This window comes from Sceloporus occidentalis, unplaced genomic scaffold (genome assembly GCF_023333645.1).
Source record: "Sceloporus occidentalis isolate IW3139 unplaced genomic scaffold, rSceOcc1.0.p SCAF_34, whole genome shotgun sequence".
Classification (NCBI taxonomy): Eukaryota; Metazoa; Chordata; class Lepidosauria; order Squamata; family Phrynosomatidae; genus Sceloporus; species Sceloporus occidentalis.
This window is the reverse complement of record NW_028317014.1, coordinates 2,520,555-2,546,800: the sequence shown is the minus strand read 5'-3', so window position 1 is coordinate 2,546,800 and position 26,246 is coordinate 2,520,555. Positions and strand designations below refer to the sequence as shown.

Sequence of the window (26,246 nt, the reverse complement as noted above, 5' to 3'; positions counted from 1 at the left end):
ATAAGTACAAGTAGCGTTTTGCTATTTCAAAACCATTTTTCTCTGAATCTGGTAATTCTGTCTCCATGTGGTATTTGGGGCATCTTTGAAGCCAGCAAATTAAATTTACCCCACCAAACCATATATTTTTGAAAACTAGACACCCCAGGGTATTTTAGATGCTGATAGTTTAACCCTTTCCATGCACTAATCCTACCACCAACCCTTGTCAAAGTTTGTGATAGTAATTGTTTTTGCTGTTTTTTAAACATACTTTGTACTTCAGGTGTAAAATTACAGCTCCTGGTATATGTCACTGTCACACAACACCCCGATATGTGTTCAGCAACATCTCCTGAGTACATTGATACCCCACATGCATGGGTTTGTCAGATTGTTTGGGGGCAAAAGGGCCAAATTTGGAACATGCCTCCTCAGCCGTATACCGCTGCATGGCAACAATTGCAGCAAAAATAGTAGGGAAGGAAAGGGTTAATGGCTCTAATAAAAAAAATTAAAAAAACCCTAAAAAAAAGTACAAAAAAAAATAAAAAGTAAAAAAAAATGTAAAAAAAAAGAACCCCAAAAACAATTGCCACTATGCAAGATCACTGTTTATGCAGTGATCAATGGCAATGAAGGGGTTAATATTAAATGGGTGGCTCTTATAAGAGCCTTTGGATCAATAATAATATATATTATTGAGAATACCTAAAAACACACTGATCTGTCTCTCTCCCTCACTAGAAGCAAGTGAAGGAGGGAGGCAGATCCAATACTGATCAAAGGCAATGTTTAGAAAACATTGCCTTTGATTTATCAGATCATGATCACTCTTATGAGTGATCTGACCACTAGGGGTGTTATTCACTGGATGTCCATGACATCCAGCAACACCCCCCCCGATGATGACAGCAGGCTCCGCCCCCGGCTTGATGGGCGCCGCCATCTTGAAACACCGCATGTGTTTCGAAGACGCCGGCACCGGGAAGGTAAGTTGAGCATTTAGGAAGCGATCGCGAGTCGCTTCCTTTGCTAAACAGGTGTTGCAAAGATGCCTCGATACTGAGGCATCTTAGCAACACCAGCTAAGCAAAGGAAGCGACTCGCGATCGCTTCCTAAACCCGTTTTTCGGCGGCGGGCGCCGCCATGTTTGAAAGACGTGCAGTCTTTCAAACATGTTTTTTTATTTGCTCCTAGGAGCGATCGGGGGGGGACGGGAATGTTTTTTTTGGTGTTGCTCAATGCCTCGATGTCGAGGCATTAGAGCAACACCGTTTGAGTGAAAAAATCGATCACGGATCGATTTTTTCACCCGTTTAAAGACGTGCCGGTCCTGGCACGTCAATTGTCATAATCGTCACGATTTTCGGTGACGTGCCCGGACCGGCAATTGTCATCAAGGGGTTAAAGTGTTTTTACAACAATTTATAAGATGTTAAATAAAGTTATGTCGAGACATTTCTTAAATAAATGTCTCGGCCTTTTCTAAATCCAATCCTGCTGGTGTTATTTCGGGTTTGGGAAATGGGGAACCTCCTGGGTATGGGCAGTGCAAGGTTCAAGCAACCAATCCATTGCTCAAATTGGAAGGCAGCAGTTTCTCCCTAAATTAAGTTTTTTTTTTTAAGAATATATATTACTCACAAAGAAGTTATAAATTCTTCTTTGGTGAGGCAGCCTGGGGCATTAAACTATCTCTTTTATATTACTTTTATGGGCTGACAGAGCTCGGATTTATGAAAGATCACATACATGTGATACTATCCCCTCCGTTTCCCTAAGGCAGTTAGTCATCAGGCAGTGGAAACTGTTAATCCTTCTTTAAGTTGAATCAGCTAGCCATTTTTCCTTGTGAAGGAGACATCTCTCAATGTCTTTGTATTTAGGGGTTCCTGGGGTGTTTAATCCAACACTGGTGAAGTGTGATCAGAGCAGCAGAAGTCAATGTGCTATCCAAGGTGCTTTGATATTTTATGGTTTTATCATTTCTCTGATTTTTTTCCCCAGAATATGTCACATTATGAAATATGCTGTGCAAATTACTTTGGCATTTGCCCTAGCTCTATAGTAAAGCATCTCAGCACCTGGAACACTTTAATGACTAAAAATGGTGAAAATGTTGGTAATAAAATTGTTAAAAAAAGTTTACTTTAAAACTCCTATCAACAGCAGTCTTATTAAATTTGTTTACACAAAGACAGAGGAAATGAAAACTGTTAGCAGCTGGGCAATTTAGAATTCCTGTAACAGCTCTGTAATTTTTCATTTAGATGGGAAGACTTCCGAGAGCTTCCATTCATTGTAACTTTCTTTTATTATTCACTTCCAGAGAAAAAGACATGGCTCAACCAGCCAAGTGGAAAGGTGTATGCTTGTGGCTATTAGTAGAACCTGTAAAAACAAACTGCTTTATTTGGCTGGGGCAGGGATGAGTTGTTTTCCAGAAAAGTAATATTTTTTATGCACTTCTTCTAACAAGCACCTTTCCATTTACTGAGTGGATAGTTGATTAAGAGCAAACAGTAAAAATTAGACAAAAAGACTCCACCCTTGTTCCTAATTTTGCATAAAACAAACTGTGTCCAACTAAATAATTGTTAACGCACACCACACAAGACACAATGACAATCTGTATATTATCTAGCAATCCACATCTTGCTTCTACACTGCCCACAAAGCCTTTGATTTTGTTTGTTTCACAGAGCAGGAGTTACCTTTAGTACTTTTGCTACAGGAACCTGGGAAGTAAATCAGACTCAAAATCCATGGTTTTCTAGTCAACACCTACAGTGTGACATTATTAAGACATGCTGGAAAAAAAATCCATGCGGAATCATGCCCCTCTCCATATTTACTTATGTATAGAAACATGTTCACTTACAACTGCAAAGGAATCGTTAAACTTCTAGTTGAATTTTTCTACTCATCCAAGAAAGCAGGCAGGCAACCCATAGCTATCAATGTTACTGTTCTTGACCTGTAACTTTTATCATCTCGAGCCAGCACCTGCCTTTGTAAATTATAGGAGCTGTAATCCAAACACGACCCTAGGATTATTGATCATAGGACATATGGTCATAAGGACTTTTGGTTATAGAGCATTTGGTCATTGGACATATGGTCATAAGGACTTTTAGTCATAATCACACCTTGGAACTCTCCAGAGTTTCGCCTGGAGTCTCCAGAGGAAATGCTCTTTGTCCATGTCAACACCCAAATCCTCTGGGTCGCGGAAGCAGGGTCTTGACACGCCCCACTTCCTGCCCATTTCCTCTGGGTGTGTGTCCCACGACATCAAAGGGAATACCTACTGACATCAGCGGGACCACCGTAATGTCCAATGGGATCAGTGAGGCAGCCTGCAATGTCAGAGGGACTGACCACTGACGTCAGCGGTAGCCCTGGCCGCATCTCGCAAGGATACGCCCAGGGTAGCCAGAGCCTAAAATCTCCCAGGTATGGTCATAATGACTAAGGATCATAGGACATTTGGTCACAGTACACATGATCATAGCTAAATGGTCACAGGACATTGGGTCATAATAAATAGTTTATATACTACTGGTCGTAGTAATAGGAATATAAAATGTTAAAAGTATATTAGTTTAGTAAAACATTCTCTGCTAAATGTTTGCCAACTGTGTGTACTACTGAAGATGTCTACAGTTTCCCGAATTTCCTGCTGAGCCAACATAATTAACTGGGAGAGGAGTTGGGCATTTTTCATTTTTAGCCAATCAATATGAAGAGGGGATAGATTTTCTGTTGTGACCCAGAAGGACTACAGTGGTTTGAAGAATGTGTAACGGCAGCAGCATCAGTAAAGATATTCTTCTATTACTTCTACAAACAGCAGAACATGAAACTAAGTGAAAAAGGCTAATAAAGTTATGGGCTTCACTTCTAAATACAGAAAGTAGATATTGTAAAAAGAAATGTCAAATCCACGTTCAATACAGGAAAGTTTGAACACAGTTTGTGCTACCATTTACAATTGGTTAGTGAACTATGAGCAGATTGCATATGTGGCTTCCTCACTTTTTCTTATTTGCATCTATTATAAGCTAGGGTAGTTTTTCAAAATACAGAAATTTTATCAGTATTGCTTTAGACATGATAAAAGTCATCATTCGAAATTTACAGTTACACCAACATAAAAGGTATTACTGTATACTGCTATATTCCATTTGTTTTTACACCAAAAAATATATATACAGAAAGGTGAGCACCAAAGAACATAAAAATGCATACACATTCAGATTCCTGGGTTGCTGCTAAAATAATAATGGACAATATGTACACAAAACAGAGCAAGAATTCAGCTCATAAGCAGCAAAGACCATTCAAAAACATATATCTATACTACATGGCCATATATCGTTTAGTCCGCATTTCAGGCATCAGTTAAGCAAACAATGCTGCAGAGTTAAGAGCAAGGATATAGGGGATGAGATGGAGGTTTATTTTTTATTTATAACTGTAAGGGTACCTATTCCTATCAACCTTCCTATCTCAAGTGGATGGAGGTAGAAGGGGGTAGGACTGCACACTCACCGCTGACGTCAGTGTGCAGTCCTGGCCGCATCCCGCAAGGGAAGGCTCCGGGTAGCCGAAGCCCAGAAGTTCCCAGGTATGGTCATGCAGCATTGCTTGCTACACATTGCGAGCCTTGACCACATGAAATGGTCATTCGTAGTGCATATGACAAGGTCATTCTAACACCAAATGACCCTGATCAAAAGTTTGCATACCTTTGAATGTTTGGTGTTGTTATAGATATACAAGGTGATACACATGGGTTAAAATGGCAATTAAAAGTCAGTTTCTCACACCTGTGGCTTGTTAAATTTCAACTAGTCTGTGTATTATGCCTAATCATGTCGCCCGGTGGTAGTAAGTAGGTTGCGAATAGCATGGGAGATAAGATGGAACCTTGTGGAACTCGATAGGCTAATCCTCTAAGAGCCAATGTGTGTGATCCAGATGTTACTGTGTATATAGGAATCCATAACAAAGTATTGGAATCCAGAGCCCTACACTGACAATTAAACACTGACACTGAAAATGTTATTGGAATATCATTAACATACACTATATGACCAAATGTTTATGGATTTATGCACAATGACCAAAAGCGTTTTGGACGAAATTATTTTGCTTTTGGCTCATTCATTTTTGAACACTAAATTTTGTTTCCCGCCCTTTCAATTTGGACAAAATTCAGACAGCTTTTCTTTTTTTTTATCCAGAAAACAAAATTTGTTGGCCAACAACAAGTTTCTCTCTCCCTTCGCCCGTGCCCTTATTCCCCTTAGTCCTCACAGCCTTTCTTGTCCTCCTTGCCCTCTCCCCCAGTCCCGTTTTACGTTTAGTATCAGAATTTTCAATTTTTCTTTCTTTTCTTTTTTTTTTTGTAGAGAAGCATAAAACTAAAATTGACACTGGATAAAACCCATTTTGCCCATCTAGTCTTATCTGCTTTAAAGGCACATACATTAATCAGTCCTTGGTCTTGGTTTAGATGCAGGAGCCATATGCCTAATCTCATGCATGTTTAAATCCCCTTACTATATTAGACCACTTCTGCATTAAGTAAAACCTCCTTGCATTAAGTAAAAATATTGGGGTTCTGTGGACCTTAAGTTGCTAGCTTTTAAATTGAGTTAAATGCATGAAGACATTTTAACCCCTTAAGGACAATGGATGGTCCCTAAACCCATTAAAAACAATGCATTTTGAGCCCGTACGGGCTTTGTCATTAAGGGGTTAATAGACCTGCACACCAAATAAATAAAATGAGGAAGAATCCAAGTAGCAGAAGTTTGCAAAACTCTCAAACTTCCAACCCTCTTACAGTAAAGCCAAAACTCTTCTCTGAAGTCGGTGTTTGTATCCTTTAGTCTAATATGATCCTGCTAACATGAAAAATTAGCAACTTAAAAGAATAACAAAAAAGATATAACTCCATAATTCTCAAAAATCTCCTGAGCAGTTCGAGAAAACCCCAAAACAGCTTTCACATTTTTTACAAAAAAAGTAGTTTCATGTCATCAGTTTAAGATGCATTTCTTTGAAAAGCCTCTTGCCAATCCCTTGGCACCTAACAATATGCTCTGCCTGTAAGGAAGATTATGATTATTAACCCCTAAAGGATTCACTGTAATGCGTTTATGCCACAGGAACTCTTTATATTTATGTAATGTGCTTTTCAGTATAAGAAAGGATTTGACTGAATTATGCATCAAATTATTGCATCCGTAGTTTTCCTGTGCCTTCCCTTAATTAGTTTTTCAAGGTACTTTGCTGACAAAAAAATCTCTCTGCTGCAAAAGTGGGTCAGAAATGGGATTTATGGCACTGATAAATTTGACGCTTTATTTTATCCTTCTCTATAGCGGTGAGATTTTAATGCTTCACTTCTGTTTGGTTTATGAGAACAATGGATCACATATTATCTTATTGTCAAATCAAGGCTACGTTTATAAATATTCTTACGGGATAGAAATAGCTAGTAGGTAAAAAATAACCTAGATTGCAAGAATTCTGGGGAGATTTTAATGTAATGCACTTTGCCATTTAAAAAAAACCAACACATATATATTAGTATATTCAGTGAGTTGGGGAAGAACTTTGACAAAATAAAAAAGTCCATCTCATAGAAGTCAATGTGCTGTATGCAGGGTCAGGATGGCCCATCCGGCAGGAGGTACTAACCGGGGTTGCACGGTTAATGGAGTAAGATTAACACTTTTTATTTCCCTGCAAATAATCTACACTTCTAGTATATTTAGTAGATTAGATTACTTTGCAGTATGCTAACAAAGACAATTTATTCCCAAATATTTTATGATTATATCATATATTAGTATATTTTTTGTTTTAACTTAACTTTCTAAGTTGTAAATGCAAGAGTTTCATGTTTACCACATCGTAGCAAACCAAAGATATTGTCAGAGAAACATAAAGTGAAGCAACAAAGAATCTCTCTTAGGTTCTAGAAATTGAACGTTAAATACACCTCTGTAAGATGCTGGCATTTACTGATGTCCTAGTATCATGCAATTGCAATGCCAGTTTAGTCAACAGAGCCTGTAAATTTCTATATTCATTTATATCGTGTCAGAAGATGTATGTAGCATTTTACACATTACTGTATAATAAAGGGTGGTTCAAAAAGCTGAGTCTTACAGTAAGTACAATAGTTAGTTCAATGGTCATACAGACACTATGGTTAGAAAGTTCGCTGTTCAGTAGAGTTGATTGCGGCATTCCAATTCACATATTTAAGCCAATAGCCTCCATTTCCATGGGTCAAAGTTGATCATTGATGGAGCATTTGGCAGAGTGTTTAGGATGGACCTAGAAATGGTGTAGCTATGGTAGCTTTTAATTGTTTTTTTTTTGGTTTTTTTTTAACTCAAATTCCGTTTATTGATGGTACAATAAATGCATGACAGTATCCACAGACATGTAAAGTAAACAATAGAGATACAAATTCCAACAGGTATACAGAAGTATAACCAGTGCTTACATATGGTGAAGTAGCAAGCATTGGTAAATGAAAATGCGAGAGAAAGATCGAGTCGATTCTAGTGTATCTAGTGTGCATGGGAGAAAAATAAGTAAAGTCTTTAGTGGTCGGGTGTTGTGTTCTCCAAGCGTCAGCGATACGGGAATAGGGAATGTGCGACGTACCAGAAGAGCTATCAACCCTGGGATCCAAAATCATATTAAAATCACCCCCTAGCACCGTAATCCCTTCCTGAAAGCCAGCCAACCTATTCAAGGCAGAAATAAGGAAACTAGTCTGATTGCGGTTGGGCGCATAGACACAGGCCAACGTAAATTTGTATGTAGCGATATTCCCTTTAATAAAAACACATCTTCCCTCTCCATCCCTCCAGGTGTCCAAGTGTTGAAACGGAAGGGATTTATGTAAAAGAATTGCAACGCCTTTCGTTTTGGAGGCAGGTGAGATAGAGAGAAAGACATTGGTAAAGCGTTTAGAGAAGAATCTCGGTTCAGAACCTGCTTTAAAGTGCGTTTCTTGCAGGAAAGCAATCTTAGTCTTGTGTGCAGGAAATGAAACAGTTTAGAGCGTTGTTCAGGCTTATTGAGCCCTCTGACATTTAAAGTAGTAAGTTTAATTGTGGCTGAGTGCATGAAGAACACCTGGAGAGATCAAGGAGTCGGAAACAAGGCGGTACACGTCAGAAAAACAAAAGAAAAAAAATGGGAAACAATACGAACAATTGAAAACCTGAGAACACCCAAGGACCCAGCCGAAGCTAGACCAAGGGAGAGACAAGTGTCCCAACAGGAGGGCCATCAAACCCGAAGAACGGGGAAAGCCAAGTACCAGAGCCACAAGTGGCCCGGCCGGCCGGCTCAGAGGGCAACTTTGCATACTCACGCAAAGAGAACAAGAGCTGTGTGCAGCATGCATAATAGGTAAACCACGAGATCCAACACGGGTCCGAGACCCACTGCTTGAGCAAATATGTAACAGTCTGGGATGGGGGGCACCCCAGAGAGTACGAAAAAAAAAAAAAACCATCATAAAAAAACAGATAGATGGTCTGGAATGTTTGCCCATCTTGAAGATTAGTACCGATTCGCGTGAGTAAAAAAGCAGTGGGTCATCGGAGCTCCAGGCTCAAGCAGCCATTTTGGTGAGCAGCAAACCACGCCCCTCAGCTTTTAATTGTTTACCTTTTTTAATGATTTATGCCCCCAAATACTTAAAAATAATATTTTTGAAAATAATCAGACAGATTTAGATAACAATAACTACAAATTAATAAATAATCCTCATCCATGAAATGAGCAAATAATCCCTAAAACTCTTCCAATTTTTAAACGTGCCTTATATATATATATATATATATATATATAGAGAGAGAGAGAGAGAGAGAGAGAAAGCCAAACAATGAACATGTACACATTTTAAATATTGTCTTCTTTATTTTCTAATATTTGAAGGAATTTTTTTTATTTGATTCAAATTAACATTTTTGATCTAGATCTGATTTGAGATTCAATTGACCTGAGATTCGCAGGGCTTTACTGACGATTGCATCCCAGCTTTAGAGACAAATTGCTCGGACCAGCCCCGGCCCTCCCCTGCTGCCAGGTTGCTCCATCAGAGCGGTCTTGCACCTGTTACCCCTTCAGATGGCATCATAGATATGATTGCTTCATTTGAAGGGTTCGTTGTAATTTAATATAGAGCTACACATCACAAAAGAAACAAAAGAGCTATATAAACGCTGAATGCAATACAAATGTATTTGCCAAATACTGCATCACATTTTTGCATATTTTCATTATTTTGCTAGGTGAATAATATAAATAATAAAATATGGAATATAATGAAACTATAATCCTGGTACACTTAAAGGATTAAAGATTCCGTCCCACTTGGGCAAAGCATTAACTAAGCTTTCCAGCGTGTTCAGTAAAACAACCTTAGCAGATCTTAGAGCCCATGCTGTTCACACCTCCAAGCAATATGAGTCACCATATTCGTAAACTGTTGCCTCATCCGAAATGGATGAAGCTTACATTTTTGCCTCTATCGTAAGACCCAAACAGGGATAAAGCCTCTATTCAGAATTTCCTCCACTATTTAAAGTTGCATTCTGGGGCTTTGCTTTGTTTATTGGACCCTTCCTGATTGCCACCAGCCTTGACCTCTTGTCTGTAGTTTAAATTATCCTACCAGCCTCCAGCTCCTGACTTGTCTTGACTATACTTGGAAATTGATTATTTGCTCTACCTTTGTCCCAACTGTTGTACCTGTTGTGAAACTGGCACTGTTACAGCAGATCAGTCATTGTATTGTATAAATGAAACACATTATTATTCGATTAAAGAGTTATTTCTGGTTTGGACATTTAACTAGAACATCTAGTATTGTATTTAGTTATAAATGTGCAGAGAAAGTGGAACACCAACTTTAAGCAACTACATCATACAACGAACAGTTCCATATTACTCATGTACGATAGACATATAATATGCCAATGCGTGCTAATTCCTTTGAGGCTAAAAACTCAATTTTTGCTGCGCAGAACCAGAATCAATATACCTTTACAAGAGCGGATTGGTGATAGTAAACACAAGGACATATAATTCATTTCACAGGGCTAAACCAAGGAAATTGATGTTACATAAAATTATTACTCACTCTCCCTGGGGTATAATGATTGTTTACCTGCTCACAGTAGAAGTGGAAAAGCTCTATAGCGAATGCACAAAGGTTTTAATGGAGTTAGACCATACATACCTAATATATGTCATTAAGAAAGATCTTCTAATTACTGTAACAAAGTATTTAAACATTTACAGACATGCTCAATACTTGAAATCAATTTTCTGTTTTATATGTATGCTTTGTTTTATAAGAGCAAACATAATAGTAGTGCATAATATACACGTATTATATAGTAGCTTTGAATTAATTAGGACTGTCATTATGTAGCATATTCTGGTGTAGGCTGACAAATTCGGGGGGGGGGCCCTCTACCACAAAAACGGAGGATGATCTTCCTATATTGCTGTTCAGTGGGCCAGTTCAAAGTGAAATCTCAGATCTCCCTAACCTGTCCATGTATACCAGTGACCACTGTACTGAGGTGTCTCCATAGCATGCTCTACCTGAAACGCAAAGAGTTGGCATATGATGTCATACGCTGATACTCAGTAGGCTGGACGGAATAGTGCAGTACCCGATAAATAAATACACTGCAGTTACTATCTCTACGCACGTATACTCATCTAGAGAAAAATATTTACTCAATAATTGACTCAAGTGAGAGGAGACATAATATCTCATGGTATTAAAAACAAAGTCTGACAGGTCATCTTCAGGTCATCTTAGGTTTAAATGTTTCATCACAACCCACTTGCAACTTAGTGTTTAGTGAATAAATCCCAGAAAGGGAGAAATATAGAGGTTGTCATTAAGGTGAAAACTTTTGAAGTACTTCTCGTAAGAGTAACTGGGTAAAAGAGAAAATCTGGGCATCCTACCGAATGCCTAGACTAATACATACTAGACATATTTATACTAATCCTACAAAATCGAAAAAAATCTCTGACACTAACCTTGAAAAATTAGAAAAAGAATACATTTCCCACAATAACTGAATTCCTCTACCTTCCCACAGCAACAGAAGCCCAAGTAAACCGCCATGCCTTTGCAAGAAAAAAATATGCAGACTGGACCAAGAGATCTTCCCATTCATCTGTTAATGTTTAATGTACTATTATTTTCCTGTTTCTGTGTCAGATTTGCCTATTATCTTTTGTGTGTCTGTCTGTCCTTGATACCCCAGGAATACCAATACTGGGTTATGTGGTACTCACTGTTTTTTTATCAACAAAACTGTCAAAATTATCTATGTTGTGCTAGTTAAATTTTTTTTTGTTTTCAAACTGATACTGAATAATGTGCATTACGCATTCCTCATCACTTGAAACAGTTAAAACAATATTTAATGGCTATCTTTAATTCAGGGTGATGTTAGAGCCATGTAAAGATCTATATGTAAAATATCCTAAGAAATAATGACACTTAATGGCAAGATGTGATGGATTTTACATAATATACACAATTACACTGACCTTTTGAGAGTGCTGGAAATTGGCAGATTAGATAGACCAAGTCTTTCATTTACCGTGTGTTACTATGGTGAGCGATCTCATGAACGATAAAATAATTGAGTTCTGGACAAAGAAGCATTAAGCTTGTCTTTGGCCTGCAAACAATGGCAGTTCTTCTAGAGAAAGGCTAATATGAGAGTTCTTAGACTATCCACCTCAATAATGCAGGTCAAAAGTCCAATTTTTATAGTCATTGAAGGCATGGATAAGCAGAATACAACAATAGCTATATTTTTGCGAAATATGAAAAAACAACATAAAATGTGCCTTAAGGATAACATCCGATATTAGCTGCAAAATGATTTTTTTTTTTTTAAACAAAAATAACCCTCACTTGACATAAATTGAGAATAAGCATAGCTGTGAACTTCTTGGATAAGGCTACGTGAAATTCTCCCTTTGCAAGAAGGTGGGTCTAGCCACACATAAGGTTGTAGTTAGCCATGCAAGGGCTGTAGTTAGCCATATGAAGTGTTGATGCTATTAAATGGAACGAGAGAGGAATTTGCAGGATATGTGGCTAAACACACTTCCATGCCCTTATACAGGTTACAGGGTTCTAATATGGATTACTAATAATACAGACTCTTACATTTTTATATTTATATATAGTAGTACTAGTATTGGTTTTATTCTATGTTTTTCTTTTAATGTGAGATTCTAATTTAACATTCAGTTCAAAACTATCTGTAAAAGTTGAATGCATTATTCGGCTTCTACTGCTATGGGTCATTAAAAGCTTTTATATTTCTATGGTATTTAATTTGAGTCAGAAAAAAGCCTGTAAATGTATTTTTATGCCAAGTCTGGCTACAACTGATAAAAAAAAATTCATTTCTTTAGAAAGAAAAAAACAACAACAATACTTCTTTATGAAATGTTTTGTGCAAATGATTGTTTGAAAGAAAGCGAAAAACGACACAATAAAATAGCATTTAAATATATCATTTTATTACAGTTTGTAGATGTAACTGTAAAATCCATCATTTTTTTATTTTTATGATTAATATATTTATGTAATAACCCTTTGGTGCCAGACGAATCAGCTAGGCAGCATCAAATTTACTGCATTGTATACAACATTTTTTTCAGTTTCTTTACATTTTTCATTGATCACCAACATACCTGGGCACTTCCCAGGGTAGACTACCTGGAGCTCTCTCTTCTAAGAGGACAGGGCTAGTCCCATCAGCCTTATGTAAGTGAGGAGTGTATGTGGCAAAACCGCAGTCCCATACTGGGGAAAAGAGGAATGTGGCCCAGAGACTAGGGGAACTAGGGCTCTAACCGGAGACTCCAGGTACATTCCGACGAATTACCAGGTATGTTTACTACAGAGAAGAGAAAAGATCAATATATTCTCTGACTCGTCACAAACAATGCTGAATAGCTACTAACAGCATTGTTTAGTCAGTCCAAGACTTTTGTGTAGAAAATGTGTTTATCTGCCTATTGACCAAAAAAGGCTATTAGTGCAGACGGAGAAAAAAAATCAAAGGTATGAGGCACTTCATAGCTTATATATATACAAATCATGTGATCTCTGCTGTATCTCTTTGACGTATGGGAAATATATATGTGTGTGTTTGGTTATTTATTCTTTCTTTCCTATAGAAAATCTCATATCCAGTTACAAAATACAATGTATGTATGTATGAGGTCTGCAATACTATAGTTTTTACTACAACAAAAATGAAGTACCCTTTGTTGATTCTTTTTTTTTGTTCAATAACAGAAAAGACATTTAACTTTTTCCAATCTGTATAACCGTCGAAAAAAAAGTTCCCATGTGAGTTAAAATTCTGGCCAATGTTTTTAATTCCTGTAAACAAAAAAAATGAATCGTCTAAATGGACACCAGATTTTCAAATTAAGGGCCAGTGTACAGCAATAGACAAAGTGCATTTGGTAAAAAAAGAGCATCATACTAGGGAGAAATAATTCTGTTCTCTAGGATGTGTTTCCCTATTCTGTATATTCTGCAATTCAGATTGCTAATAAATATAAATGAAATAATTCAATATATGAAGAAAAGCTTTTAGGATTTGACTTTAGTTTGATAATTGGACAGAATACTTCAGTCAGCCCTAATGCATTCGCTAAGGTAGAGTCACAATCTCTGTATGTTCAGATGAACTAATCTTGTCTCGCAAATGATGGTTTCATGTTAAATGCTCCTTGTGGACTTTTTGATCGTACATTTGATTTTGGACATATACAAATTATATTTAAGCTGTGTTTATATAGGTATATCTATATATATGCATTCTGGTTGAAAAGTGGCCTTATGATCAAGGAAAATCATCAGAACAATTTGTTGAACAGACCATTCCATTGGTTGCTAAGGTAACAATAATGAATTTCAAACGTTACCAAAATTACTTTATACAGATAGCTCCGTATATACACAGTAGAAAAGTGCATTGACATTTGTATGAATTTTAACAGCATTTGCCAATTTCGTCAGTTTGTACAAATGTCCAAAAAGGAAGAGGGGCCTCAATGAAACAAACAAAAAAAAGCAAATTTTTGTTTGCATTTTGTTTTTGTTTTTTCTAATTTCACACATTCTCTCACATGCTCTTTCTCACTAATTCTTTCTCACACGCTCTCTGTCAATGTCTCCCTACCTTCAGTGGCGGAACTACCGGGGTCGCAGGGGTCGCGACTGCGTCCGGGCCCCGGCGGCAGGGGGGCCCAAGCCAAGGGGCCGCCCGAAATCTTTTTTCCGTTTTTGTTTTAAATAAGGCAGGGGCGTCCAACATGCGGCCCGCGGGCCAGGGCAACCGATCTTACGCGAGCCGCACCTCAAGCCCTGCTACTTACTTGTGGGAGGGTCTTCTGGACTGCACAGAGGAAGCGGAGTTCACGTGACATCCTACTTCCTCTGTGCTTTAGCAGAGAAGGCAGAGGGAGGCCGCGCCCCCTGCTGAAGTCTGTGAGCGGCATCGAGGAGCTGCAGTGCAGGTAAGGGGGTGGGGAGAGTGTTTGAATGAGTGTGTGTGATTGAGGGAATTAATCTGTGAATTAATGATTATGAGTGTGTGTGTGATGTGTGTGTGATAGCATGGATGTGTAAGTGCTGGAACCTAGGCATGATGGGACTGTGATTGCTTTTAGCAATCACACTCCTATCATGCCAAGTCAGCCAGTACATGCTGAAACCTGGCCAGCTGCCCCCCTTGTGTAGTGATGCTGCCAGCAATATGGGGTCTGCACTTACAGCCACCCTGTACCAGCATGTACTGGCTGACTTGGCATGATAGGAGTGTGATTGCTAACAGCAATCACAGTCCCATAATGCCTAGGTTCCAGCATTTACTGGATGGATATGTAAGTGCTGGAACCTAGGCATGATGGGACTGTGATTGCTTTTAGCAATCACACTCCTATCATGCCAAGTCAGCCAGTACATGCTGAAACCTAGCTAGCTGCCCCCCTTGTGTAGTGATGCTGCCAGCAGTATGGGGTCTGCACATCACTTACAGCCACCCTGTACCAGCATGTACTGGCTGACTTGGCATGATAGGAGTGTGATTGCTAACAGCAATCACAGCGAGCACAGTCCCATCAAGCCTCGGTACCAGCATTTACTGGTTGCCTGGGTATGATAGGAGTGTGATTACTGTTAGCAATCACACTCCTATCATGCCAAGTCATATTGCTAATTTTGTCCAATTGTGTGTTACCTACTTTTATTAAACATGTGAGTTTTTATTATTATTTTTAAAGGTGGGGGTCATTTTCGGTTTTGGCTAAGTGAACCCTGAATGTTTTGGTCCAGAATTTTCATTTTAGTTCATCCCTAGAATAAATCTAGGGAATCCTGAATTTGTAGTTGCAAAACTTTCAAGGCCCAGAAATCAGTGAGAGGAAGAGTAAAGGTTTTGTGTCATTTTACTTTATTTTAATCTGCATATTTTATTAAAGGCCATATTTTTTGTCACAGTGAAAAATGAGTGAGGCCCGCGCACGTATACAATTCTGATGAAGTGGCCCACTGCAGAAAAAACTTGGCCCCCCTGGATTATGCCCTTTGTACATGCGCCCCCTTTTCTTTGATTTTTTTTACAGATATGATTCAATATGTAAATTGAATTTGTTGAATTTGTTGAAAAAAAATTGTTGGGTAAAAATCATATTTTTTTGGGGGGGGGTGAGGGGGTGGGGGGGCCCTTAACAGATTCTCGCACCCGGGCCCTGAGGCGTCTAGTTACACCCCTGCCTACCTTCATCATGTCTTTGCTCCGTTTCTTTCTCTTCCGGTGTTACACTTGTCCCAGCTCTCCACAGCGTTAGCCCTGGCTGGGGTAGTAGTTCTGGGACATGGTAGAGCCTTTCCCTCAATCGAAGGAATGTGGAGAGGATGTCCCTGTGGCATGCACAAGGTTCCACCCTGTTGCAGAACTACTTTGCCAGATCGGGTTAACGCTGTGGAGAGCTGGGACAAACGGACAACCACAGAAGACGGAAGAAATGGAGAATACGAAGCGGAGCAAAGGAGAAGTGGCGACATGGAAAAGGTAGGGAGACACTGACAGAGAAGAGCGTGAACATCTGAGAGAGCATGTGAGAGTAAGCGACAATAAATTTAATTTCCAAATGGGAAAAGCCCTCTGAACTGAAAGGACAGGAAACAGAATATGTTATCATGAAAACTAATGGACCAAAAATTTGAGCAAATCATTTTTAGTCCATGTGTTTATTGGAGTGTTTTTTTCATAATATCAAAAAACTTATCCCTTTGAGTTGGTCTACCTTATCTAGAATAGGCTTTCTTGTGTGCTTCTTTTTCATGAATATGTCAGTCCCCTTCAGACTACTAAGGACACTAGACTTTTATTGGTCTTGGCAGATATATTTTATATGTATTTGAGGTCTGATAACATGAGTGGCAGATATGACTCAAGTAGGTTAAATGTCCCGGTGATTGAACAGACACAATCTTATAGGTGGTATTTTTTTGTTGGGGGGGGGATAAAGAGCAAAGGCATTGAGTTATTGAGCTATTAGTATAAAGTTACTTTTTATGCCTATGTATGGGGTCTGAGAGCAGGGTTATAATTTAGCAAAATTCTTAAAATTATAAACAAGAAGGAGAATTCAGTAATATGAAATGTGAACACTATAGACAATAATATCCTTAGGACATACAATCGACTCCAAACTCTGTATCTGTTCAGGCTTTTATTATATTTGCTTGTGCAAGGCATTTGTTCCATTTCTGGATAGAAATGTGTCTCAGCGCTGGAAAAGAATTGAAATTCTTTCATAAGCTGGAAGTCACCGAGTTTAAATTTGCAGAGTGTGCATTTATTCACAGCCTAATGCAAACTCACCAAGTTGTCAAAACTCTCCCTGTTTTATTTCACAAAGTGCTAATTACTATCCAACAGTTTTCTTTTTTAAAACAATCCAAAAGAATATTCTGACAACTTAGTAAAAAAAAACCCACAACTGCAACACATTTTAAAAATTCAGTAAGCATGTGATACATGTTAGCTGCTCAATTACCTGGCTCTGACAGTTTTGCTGCTTGTTAATTTCTATAATTTTTATGTTAGACTTTTTAAAAATGTTGTTATTTGTGTGTTTTCTTTATTGGTTTGTATTTGTATAGTGTTGTAAATGTTCTTATATTCTAATTGGAGGTGACTGTTTACATAACAGATTCAGACAAAATACTTGATTGGAAAGGTAGAGAACTTTTGTTAGATGGAATTCTGGTATAGACTTGTGCATTCAGATTGGCATAAACTTTAATTTTAATACAATTTTTCAATTTTGTTAATCTGTATGAATGTCCCAAAAGAGGGGCCCAACAAAACGAAGGAGAAAGCTCAGAATTTCCATTTGAATTTCAATGTTTTTTTCTCCCTGTCTCTCATGCTCTCACAAACACTCTCATGTTCTCTGGCAGTGTCTACCTACCTTAACCAACAACCGATTCAGTGTCTCTGCTTCCCTCAGTGTTCGATTCAGTGTTCTTCTCTCAACTTTCCACTGCTCCCTGCTCTCCCCTGCATTTATTCTGTCCTCTTTCGTGTACTTCTGCGACACGGAGGAGCCCCAATGCACACCCTTTCCCTGTGGTGTGCGCCAAGGCTCCAACCTGTCGCGGAAGTACTCCCACAGGCCAGAATAATAATAAAAGTTGAGACACAGTAGTGGTTGTCGGATAAGGTCGGCAGGCATTAAGAGGTTTTGTCTGAACCGAAAGGGCAGTCCAAAAACAAATGAACCAAAAATGCTGCTGTCTGTAGATGAATATATTTTTACTCTTGTGTCTGCATTCTTTCAATACAGGCATGCATTAGTCAGAGTGACCGGCTAGGTGATTAAGATTGCGTCTTCCTGTTTTCCACAGACAGTATAATGAGTCAGGGTGTTTGTCTAGCAGATTAGGCTAAGATAACAGAGCGAGAACTCAAACATATGAAATGATTATATATCGTGCAAAAACTAGAACTGTTTTAAAAAGAAAACACCATTATAATTTGTATATATTTATAACAAATGTATGATCTGATTGGATTTCTTGAAATGAAGTGCAAAAGGTCGCATTTGAATACTGTCTACCTCTCCATACCAGAGCAACATAACACTATAACTGGGTAAGTGTATGTTTTTTTTAGATGTAGCCTATTATTTATTATTATGAATTATTATTATTATGATTGTTTTCTCGTTTTTTATGTAGCACCTGCAACACTTCTTACAGTACATACATTGAAAGTGTATATCTAGATTATATATATATATATACATATATATACACATACACACACACACACCTCTACATCTCTCTAGATCAGGGGTCCTCAAACTTTTTAAACAGGGGGCCAGTTCACGGTCCCTCAGACCGTTGGAGTGCCGGACTATAGGGGCTGGCAGTATGTTCCCCCACAGGCATACAGCCTCCAGCCATACAGTATGGCTGGAGGCTGTATGCCTGTGTACTGCCCCATTTCAGTGTTCCGACCACCTCTCCGGCCATAGCAGGACCGGAGGATCGGTGGTCAGAACACCGAAGGGACGCACCGCTGGTAAACACTTACCTCCAGCGCGCGTCCTTGCTTCTTCGCTTCTTCTCTTCTTCTCCGCTCCTCAGCGCTCGGTTGCCATGGGTGCACGCATGGGACGTCAGTGACGTCGCTGCGTGCACCTGCTCCCGGCGGTCCCCGCGTTTTTAAAGTAAACGCGTGCCGCAGGGACTTCACAGAGGCATCCTTGTGTTCCGAAAGCATCTTTCGGAACACACGGATGTCCTGAGGCAAAAACACCCGGCGGGCCGGGTAAATGCACTCCGTGGGCCGCATGTGGCCCGCGGGCCGTAGTTTGAGGACCCCAGCTCTAGATGCTAGATAGAAAAAGCAAACACAAAAGCTTATTGTGTCCAAAAGCACCATTAACTAGAATTGCTTAAATATACATTGCATGCTTTATACAATTATTGCATGATATATTTTTGATCATTTCAATGAAATGTACTTATCCCAACTCTAATTACGTTAAACTCACTGAATTGACCTTGTGACTTGAATGTGCACTTAAAATACATTTTAAATAAACTGATATCACATATCAAGTAGATGTACAAAAAGAATTAGCCAGATTGTCATAAAACTACTTTATTTAAAAGAAAAATGCTGTCATAATCTCGAAACTAAGAATTAGGGCCATATGGTTCAGAAAAGGTAAATTGAAGATAGACTGCTGGAATTTAAATGTCAAGGCAGTGAGTATTTTGTAATACGACTGGTGCCACTGTGTAATTAAGGTATAATGATACACTGTAGTGACTGTTAATACATACAATAAAGTATACACTTGCCTCAAGTAATGAATAGCTGCAGTTTACTGAATGCATTTTCAATGGCAAAAATGTATAGTTTGACCTTTGCATTACCATGATCGCACCACCCCAAACTTTGAACCAAAGTAGAAAGAATAAACAAGGCATCCAATGTCCCTTTTTAAAAGGAATATACTCATTAGAAAATTACTTTTTCCCCTCCAGAAATACTAAATACAACGCTGCTGCCAAACATAGGGTAGCATTATAAGGTCTTGAGAGATCTGATCCTCCTTGGTCACACTTGTTGGTAGAAAGAGAAGATAAAGATGCTCCCTTAGTGGATAGAGATCAATGAAAGCAGCTACTAAAGATTGTGGCATCATAGCTATCTGAAGCGCTGCGTACGCTGCTTAGACACACATATAAAGAGGTAGCATCAGGAATAACACACAAAGTTACTGGCAATAAAGGAACATCTCAGGACTGAAATATTTATTAAAACTGTGTATTTAGGAGAATTTGATATTTCCCTTATCTAATTAACCATCTAACTTGGGAAATGCTGTTGTGTATTTTCTAAGAAAAACAATGTAAACAGTGCATATCTAAAGGAGTGAATGAAACCTGCGCGACTGAGCAGATGGCTTCAGTTATTCTAAACATACAACCTAAAAAAAGCAATTTCAAATGTGCTTAAAATAATAAAAGCTCAAAACAACCAGTTCTCTGAGACGTGCCGCAGTCCGGTGAAATGTACTATTTTCCCTTAAACTGTTCTAGATCCGCCTGTTCTTATGATTATTACTGCATTTCTTTTCCCTTACCCCATCAACTCATATAATTTATGAACAGGGAAAAAGGTACAAGAAAATGGAAAAAGCCATTTGTATGTGTATAGTTTTATACCTTAGACAACACGAAAACAAAAACATCTTGTACATTTTATACATATTTCAAAACACGTCAATAATAATTTCTATTTGACAGTAATGGTTATGCCATATAAAATATGGATAAATGAAATGCATAGCTTATATTCATACTGTAAGAGTGGCTTCTGGTTTATTATAAATGGAATAATATGTACAATTATTAACCATTTACCTTTAATATATATATTGTTCTGATTTCCTAACACTGATTATCTTTTGTCTGGGTAGCTGATTCCTATTTGATTCATGTCGGTTTGGTACGTAAATGTGTGTATTTACCTGTAGAACAATCTGCTCCCGTCCAGAGTGGCTCACAGCTGCAGACGCCACTATCCAAGAGGAAGGTCCCATGGCCAGAACATTGCTCCTGGCACAGTGCTAGAGCAGATTCACAGTTCACTCCTCCCCAGCCGGCAGTACAATGGCACTCTCCCTGCACACATACGCCATGGTCCGAGCACATTGGATCAATACAGTTTTCTGGAGAAGACATAACCCAGAAACATATTTTAGTAATGCAAACTTAGATAAGGGTTAAGCGCAAGTGTTAAGAAAGTGGCAGATAAATGGAACAGACATCCAGCAGAAGTGCTCGAGGGTAGTACAGTGAGGGAATGGATGGGATAGGCATACAGCTATCCCGGATCGAAGACAAGACCCAAGACTGATTTAGGTCTGAGGCTTTATATCAGGCAAAAATGGGAGGGTTCTTATCTGAGAGATCTTATTACATCATCATAGTAGACGAGGTTCCTATCTGATATTGCAATCATATTAAAATAATATATCCTATCTATTATAAAGCTGACAATATGGGATAATCATTGTGAAACCATTCAGCCAATTGGCAACCAACATTCAAGCATCTAAATCATCATATTAAATCCATGTCAAATAAAATCCCTATAAATTCATTTTAAAATAATGGTTAACTAGTAATTATTAACATTCTTAATATATGTGCAAAAAACACACCTTCTTCGCAGATTTCTCCTTTATACCCTGGTACACAAATACAGACTCCCATTATGCACGTCCCATGACCAGAGCAGGTTGGGTCAATACATTGTTCCTCCGGAACATCACACTCCGCACCTTTCCACCCACTGCGACAAACACAGTGCCCTTTTTCATATTCCCCATTACCACTGCACAGTACTGGACAGGAATCTGAAAAAAAAGGACAGTTAGAGGACACATTTGACATCTATTAGGTTTCATATCTATCCTTAAACTTTAGGAATTTGTATATATAGTAATGTAGATGTTTTATAGTACAAGTAATAATTACTTTTAAATTACAGTCTGATCATACGGTCTAAAGGGACAGTATAAGGTCTCTGACATCCCCACTGTAGAACACAAACAGAATGACTACATGAAAAGGGACCATGCAGCTAGCTATCATATAAATTAAAGTACGTATGATGCCTGGAGCCTAATTTGTCATTGATTAATATTGGTGACAAATTAGGCAGGGTACACGACATGCAGTGTGTTTTTAGTTCTTGAACTAATGTTCCTGAATTGAACTAAGACTGCTTAGTGTCTTCTCAGTGCTTTACTACTACTGCTGCTGCTGCTTTATGACATTTATGACATTCTTTACTCTGAGGGACCAATTCATTCAAAATAGTCCAACTTTGGGAGAAATCAAGTCCCATAGCATGCTGCTGGTGTGGATGCATTGGGGCAGTGGCCGGTGAAGCAACCTTTTGCTGTTTGGGATGCCTGATACAGATTTTGTAGTTTTTGATGGCTCCAACTCATGACACAGGCATGACTATTTGTTTAGCCTACTAGTACTTCAATTGGCTGATTTGGCCTATAAAAAGTATCTCTAAAGGAGATTTGTTCAGTGTTCTATTTGAAAGTTGCTGTGTAAGGTTGCAATATTCCAGATGAGATTCAGAAAGAAACCAACCAAAACATCTTTTAGTTAACATTACAGTCTATGTCTGTAATACCACATACTGATTACTCAGAAAAAGGAGCCCTAGATGTCCTCTGCAACAAATATACAAAGAATCAAAACTGTTCCCTGCCAAGACAACATGACCTCAACCTCACAGTAATTAATAAGCGGTAATGTTTATCTAATGTGTTCTATAAAAAATCAATATATATAATTTTATTGTAACAACAGTGTGTGTATATATATATATATATATATTGTATAACAGCAGTACTTTCATGGCCATATTGAATGCAGTGACTCCAATAAAGTCATTTTTGGAAAATGACTGCTTATTGTTGGTAAATAAATCAGAAGATATCAATAGTCTAAACTGGATGGGTTAGCTTTTATTGTCGCCATGTACAATGAAAACTATTAATTCCCTATGAATACAGTGGCAGTTCTATCGTGATAAACCACTATTATTTTTTCTGGGAGACAGACTCCTTACAGGATGAATTGAGAAAGTCAAATATGACTATAGTTAGAATGCATAACCTTATAATTCTAACTGTGGCCTGTTAGACTTCCAAATAGACTTAGGGGTACAACCCGGTTGCTGCTATCAAGTGTGCAATAAGGTAAGAAGAACACGAATCTTAGATTTGGTTATTACGGAGCATGACACGTATGCCCTTCAGCTGCCACCAATGCCAAGTTGTTCCAAAAAGGCACCAGGTTGTCAGTCTTGGATTGTGACTGCTAAAAATAAGCACTAGATCAGCAAGTACATGCAAATAGTAAGGTTGGGTACGTTGGTTATGATTTCTAAATTAATTCTATGTCATGGAGTGGCTGACTGGGACTGTCATGACCTTTTCTTAAAATGTATACTTCAACCAAAATACAGACCATGTTGTTAATAATTTTATGTCTGTCAACTCTACATTGCATCCTATAAGACTATAAATGATTTCCTGAAAATAAATAATTTGTGTTATGGAATGTAAAACATTGCTCTCTGACACATGTATCGTTCTTAAAGTTGACCTGCCATGTAAAACCAAACCGTGCATTAACTAAAAGTGTATAAAAAAATTCCTTTTAAAATATATGAACAGTAAAATGTTTCAGCAATGACACTGATCAGAATTTAACAGATTTTATTTCCTGAGTAATTTTTTTTTTAAAGTTTTGAGCTCTCCAGTCATGCAGAAATCCAGTTTTCAGAAAGCAATTTTTTCCCAAATATAAATAATCAAAGAGCTAATATTTTTTAAAGCTGCTCTGAAACCCGCCATTTAAATGAAGCTTTTATATAAGGACTGTCTTTTTTTTTTATAACCTTGTCATTTGTTTTAAAACAGTCACAAATCATTAGGCTCTCCAGGTTTAACGATGCAGTATGTTGTGTGCTGAACCTTGCTGCAGGTAAGCATTTTTTCTAAGGGTCTTTGTGTTTCAAAGGACTTCCGTAGATGCATCTAGTGGGTAGGTATAAGTATTTCATTAGTTTAAGTGGCACTGCTGCTCAGCTTATGACCTCCTCCACTAGAGAATGACCTCCTCTATGATTAGGGACAATACACGTCAGGCAAGGGACCTATCTCCTCATTACTGCCAACAGCAGGTGTTTTCTTTTGATTCATTTTGAGCATGTCCTGCAAACTAGAGATGGTAATTCTACTATATCTAACGCTCAACATTTTTTTTAAACATAACGCAAATTTAGAAACCGATAAAATGTTAAAGTCAAATTGGACAAATGGCTTGTACCTCGAGAACAATCCGGTCCAAGGAATCCCGGAAAGCAGTGACAATGTCCTGAAATGCATTCCCCATTTCCATTGCAGTTGGTTGAACAATCATCCATCATTTCTGCGAGTGAACAAAATTGGATACATATATTGAATAGTGTCGAATTTTTGGATTCAGTTGTAAAAGTAATGCACTGTGAGTGACTCAATTGCTGGTAAATTGCAGCAAATTTCCCTTTGCACAAAAATGTATAATAAGAGCTTTTATTCCGATGCATTGAGAATCTGAGTGACTGTTTGATGTGCTTAGAAATGTTTCTTGGATGTATAAAATTGTCATAAAATCAGTGTTATCACAGAAATAGAATTTTTAAAAAAAGCACATAAGAACTTTTGTTAAATGTACCAAGTAACTGCATTATCCTGAATCTGTGGTGTTAAAGGTAAATAACAATACTAGGGCCCTTGTTTATGCCTTGAAAAATATACCAGTATAGCCTTTTATTTATATTATATAAAACACCTTTAAAACATGCAAATTATAATGGGGAGGAGAACAAGTAAGTATCTGTACAGATGTATACAAGGACTTATGGCATGAAGTAGACAAGCCAGTTGGCTCATGCACAGCTTGATGAGTTGTCCATGGGGTCTCTTTACACTAGGCATCTGCTCCCAGTTCTTTCAAGGATAAGCAAGCCATTGGGCCCCCCCCATCAGCCACATACCAAAATTAGCTGCACTGTCCTGGGTACTGTATCCATTTTGAGGTGGGCATTCAGCAAGGTCATATGATGAAACATAACATGACTCTGTGCCCCTAGTGCGACAGCTTGTATGGAGGAGTGGAGCCAAGTGCTTGCAATGCCAGGTAGTGTTGTGCATTTGAGCCAGGAACTGTGCTTCTTTAATGTTTATGGCAAAATGGCCAACATGCCTTGGGGTTGCAAAATGCTGGGTGTTTTCTGCATTTTTTTGTATTTGATTCATCAACTGTTTTTAATCTATTAATAGAATCAACCTGATCTAACATCACAGAAAATGGCAATTTATGGTACAGCAAGTCGGGGAATTACAGTGTGCGGTGGTAATGATAAATGTTTCATTTCTGAAATTAATTTAAAAAAAAAAAGTTGACATATGAAAAGGATTCCTATTGGCTAAATACATCTACTAACTACTAAAAAATCCATTTGTCACAAAATGCCCCATATGCGTTGGGGTTCCAAATGTTCATAATCTGGCAGTAACACCTCTGGTATATATTTTGTGTGGTGTAAACTGGTTTCATGCAGTTCTTAGACACCCAAGAGTTATGAATCCCCTAATGTCTTATAATAATAGTATTGTTTTATATAACTTAAGACATTTTATTCTTTGCATTACAAATTTTTATTGAAAAGTGTATAAACATAAAGGCTATTTTAAGAACGCCACGTTCTGAGGTCATCTGTGAAAGGAAGGTGTTTTAAGGATGTACCTTAGGAGGAACTGAGGCATTTGATCCTATACCCTTTGTGGGCATAGGCAACAAATGTTGGGGGTAAATAAGAATTCACTTTTGTTTTTTTAGTATGGCCTTAGCCTTACTACAACAATTTTGCAAATGCATGGATATGCAGAGTCTGGAGTTGCTGTTGCTGATCTGGAATACAATTTCAAGATGCCTTTGTTTGCTAAGAACTGCAGCAGAGAGGACTTTTGACTGCTCATTGATACATTGCACATTGCTGTCAGTGAGGACAATCCTTACCAATGGCAGTCGTTAATACAAATACTTGCTCCATCTTCTTTCCATCATTGTAAAACGCTAAATGCCACGCTCCTTGATCCATGTATTCGATGAAGCCGGTTTCTTGTAAGGATTGCAAAATGAGACTTCGAGGTGCGTGCTGGGGATTTTCTGCGTTTCTTGGTTCTTGTTTCATCAAATGCTTGCCATCCATCAGCTTCACAAAATCAAACTGTCCAAACATCATAGACAATGTCAATGTATTGTAAAGCAAGCCAGGTGAAATACAATGTTTTCAACAAGCAATACATTTCCTAAATTCATAAAATAAAAACATGTTTGGTTGATATGAAGAGGGTTCCTATAGAAATCCTATAACTGCAAGAGTTTAGTGAGATGAAGACAGAGATAAAAAACATATATATACAATAATTATCAGAAAATACTAAGGGATCTTAGTACGTGTATCTTGAAGGAATG

At 38.1% G+C, this 26,246-nt stretch overlaps 1 protein-coding gene across 5 annotated transcripts in view; it reads right to left on the bottom strand.

Annotated features, from left to right (window-relative positions):
• The window catches only part of LOC149298130 (teneurin-1-like), a 203,459-nt gene that overhangs the window by 77,451 nt on the left and 99,762 nt on the right, over positions 1 to 26,246 (bottom strand). For all 5 annotated transcript variants that reach the window (XM_089487772.1, XM_089487774.1, XM_089487773.1 and 2 more), the window contains 4 exons: positions 25,788 to 25,998; positions 24,054 to 24,155; positions 21,356 to 21,550; positions 20,660 to 20,860 (listed from right to left, as the gene is read on the bottom strand). In XM_089487772.1, the coding sequence (XP_089343898.1) occupies positions 20,660 to 20,860; positions 21,356 to 21,550; positions 24,054 to 24,155; positions 25,788 to 25,998 (709 nt within the window). The remainder of the gene's footprint in view (positions 1 to 20,659; positions 20,861 to 21,355; positions 21,551 to 24,053; positions 24,156 to 25,787; positions 25,999 to 26,246) is intronic.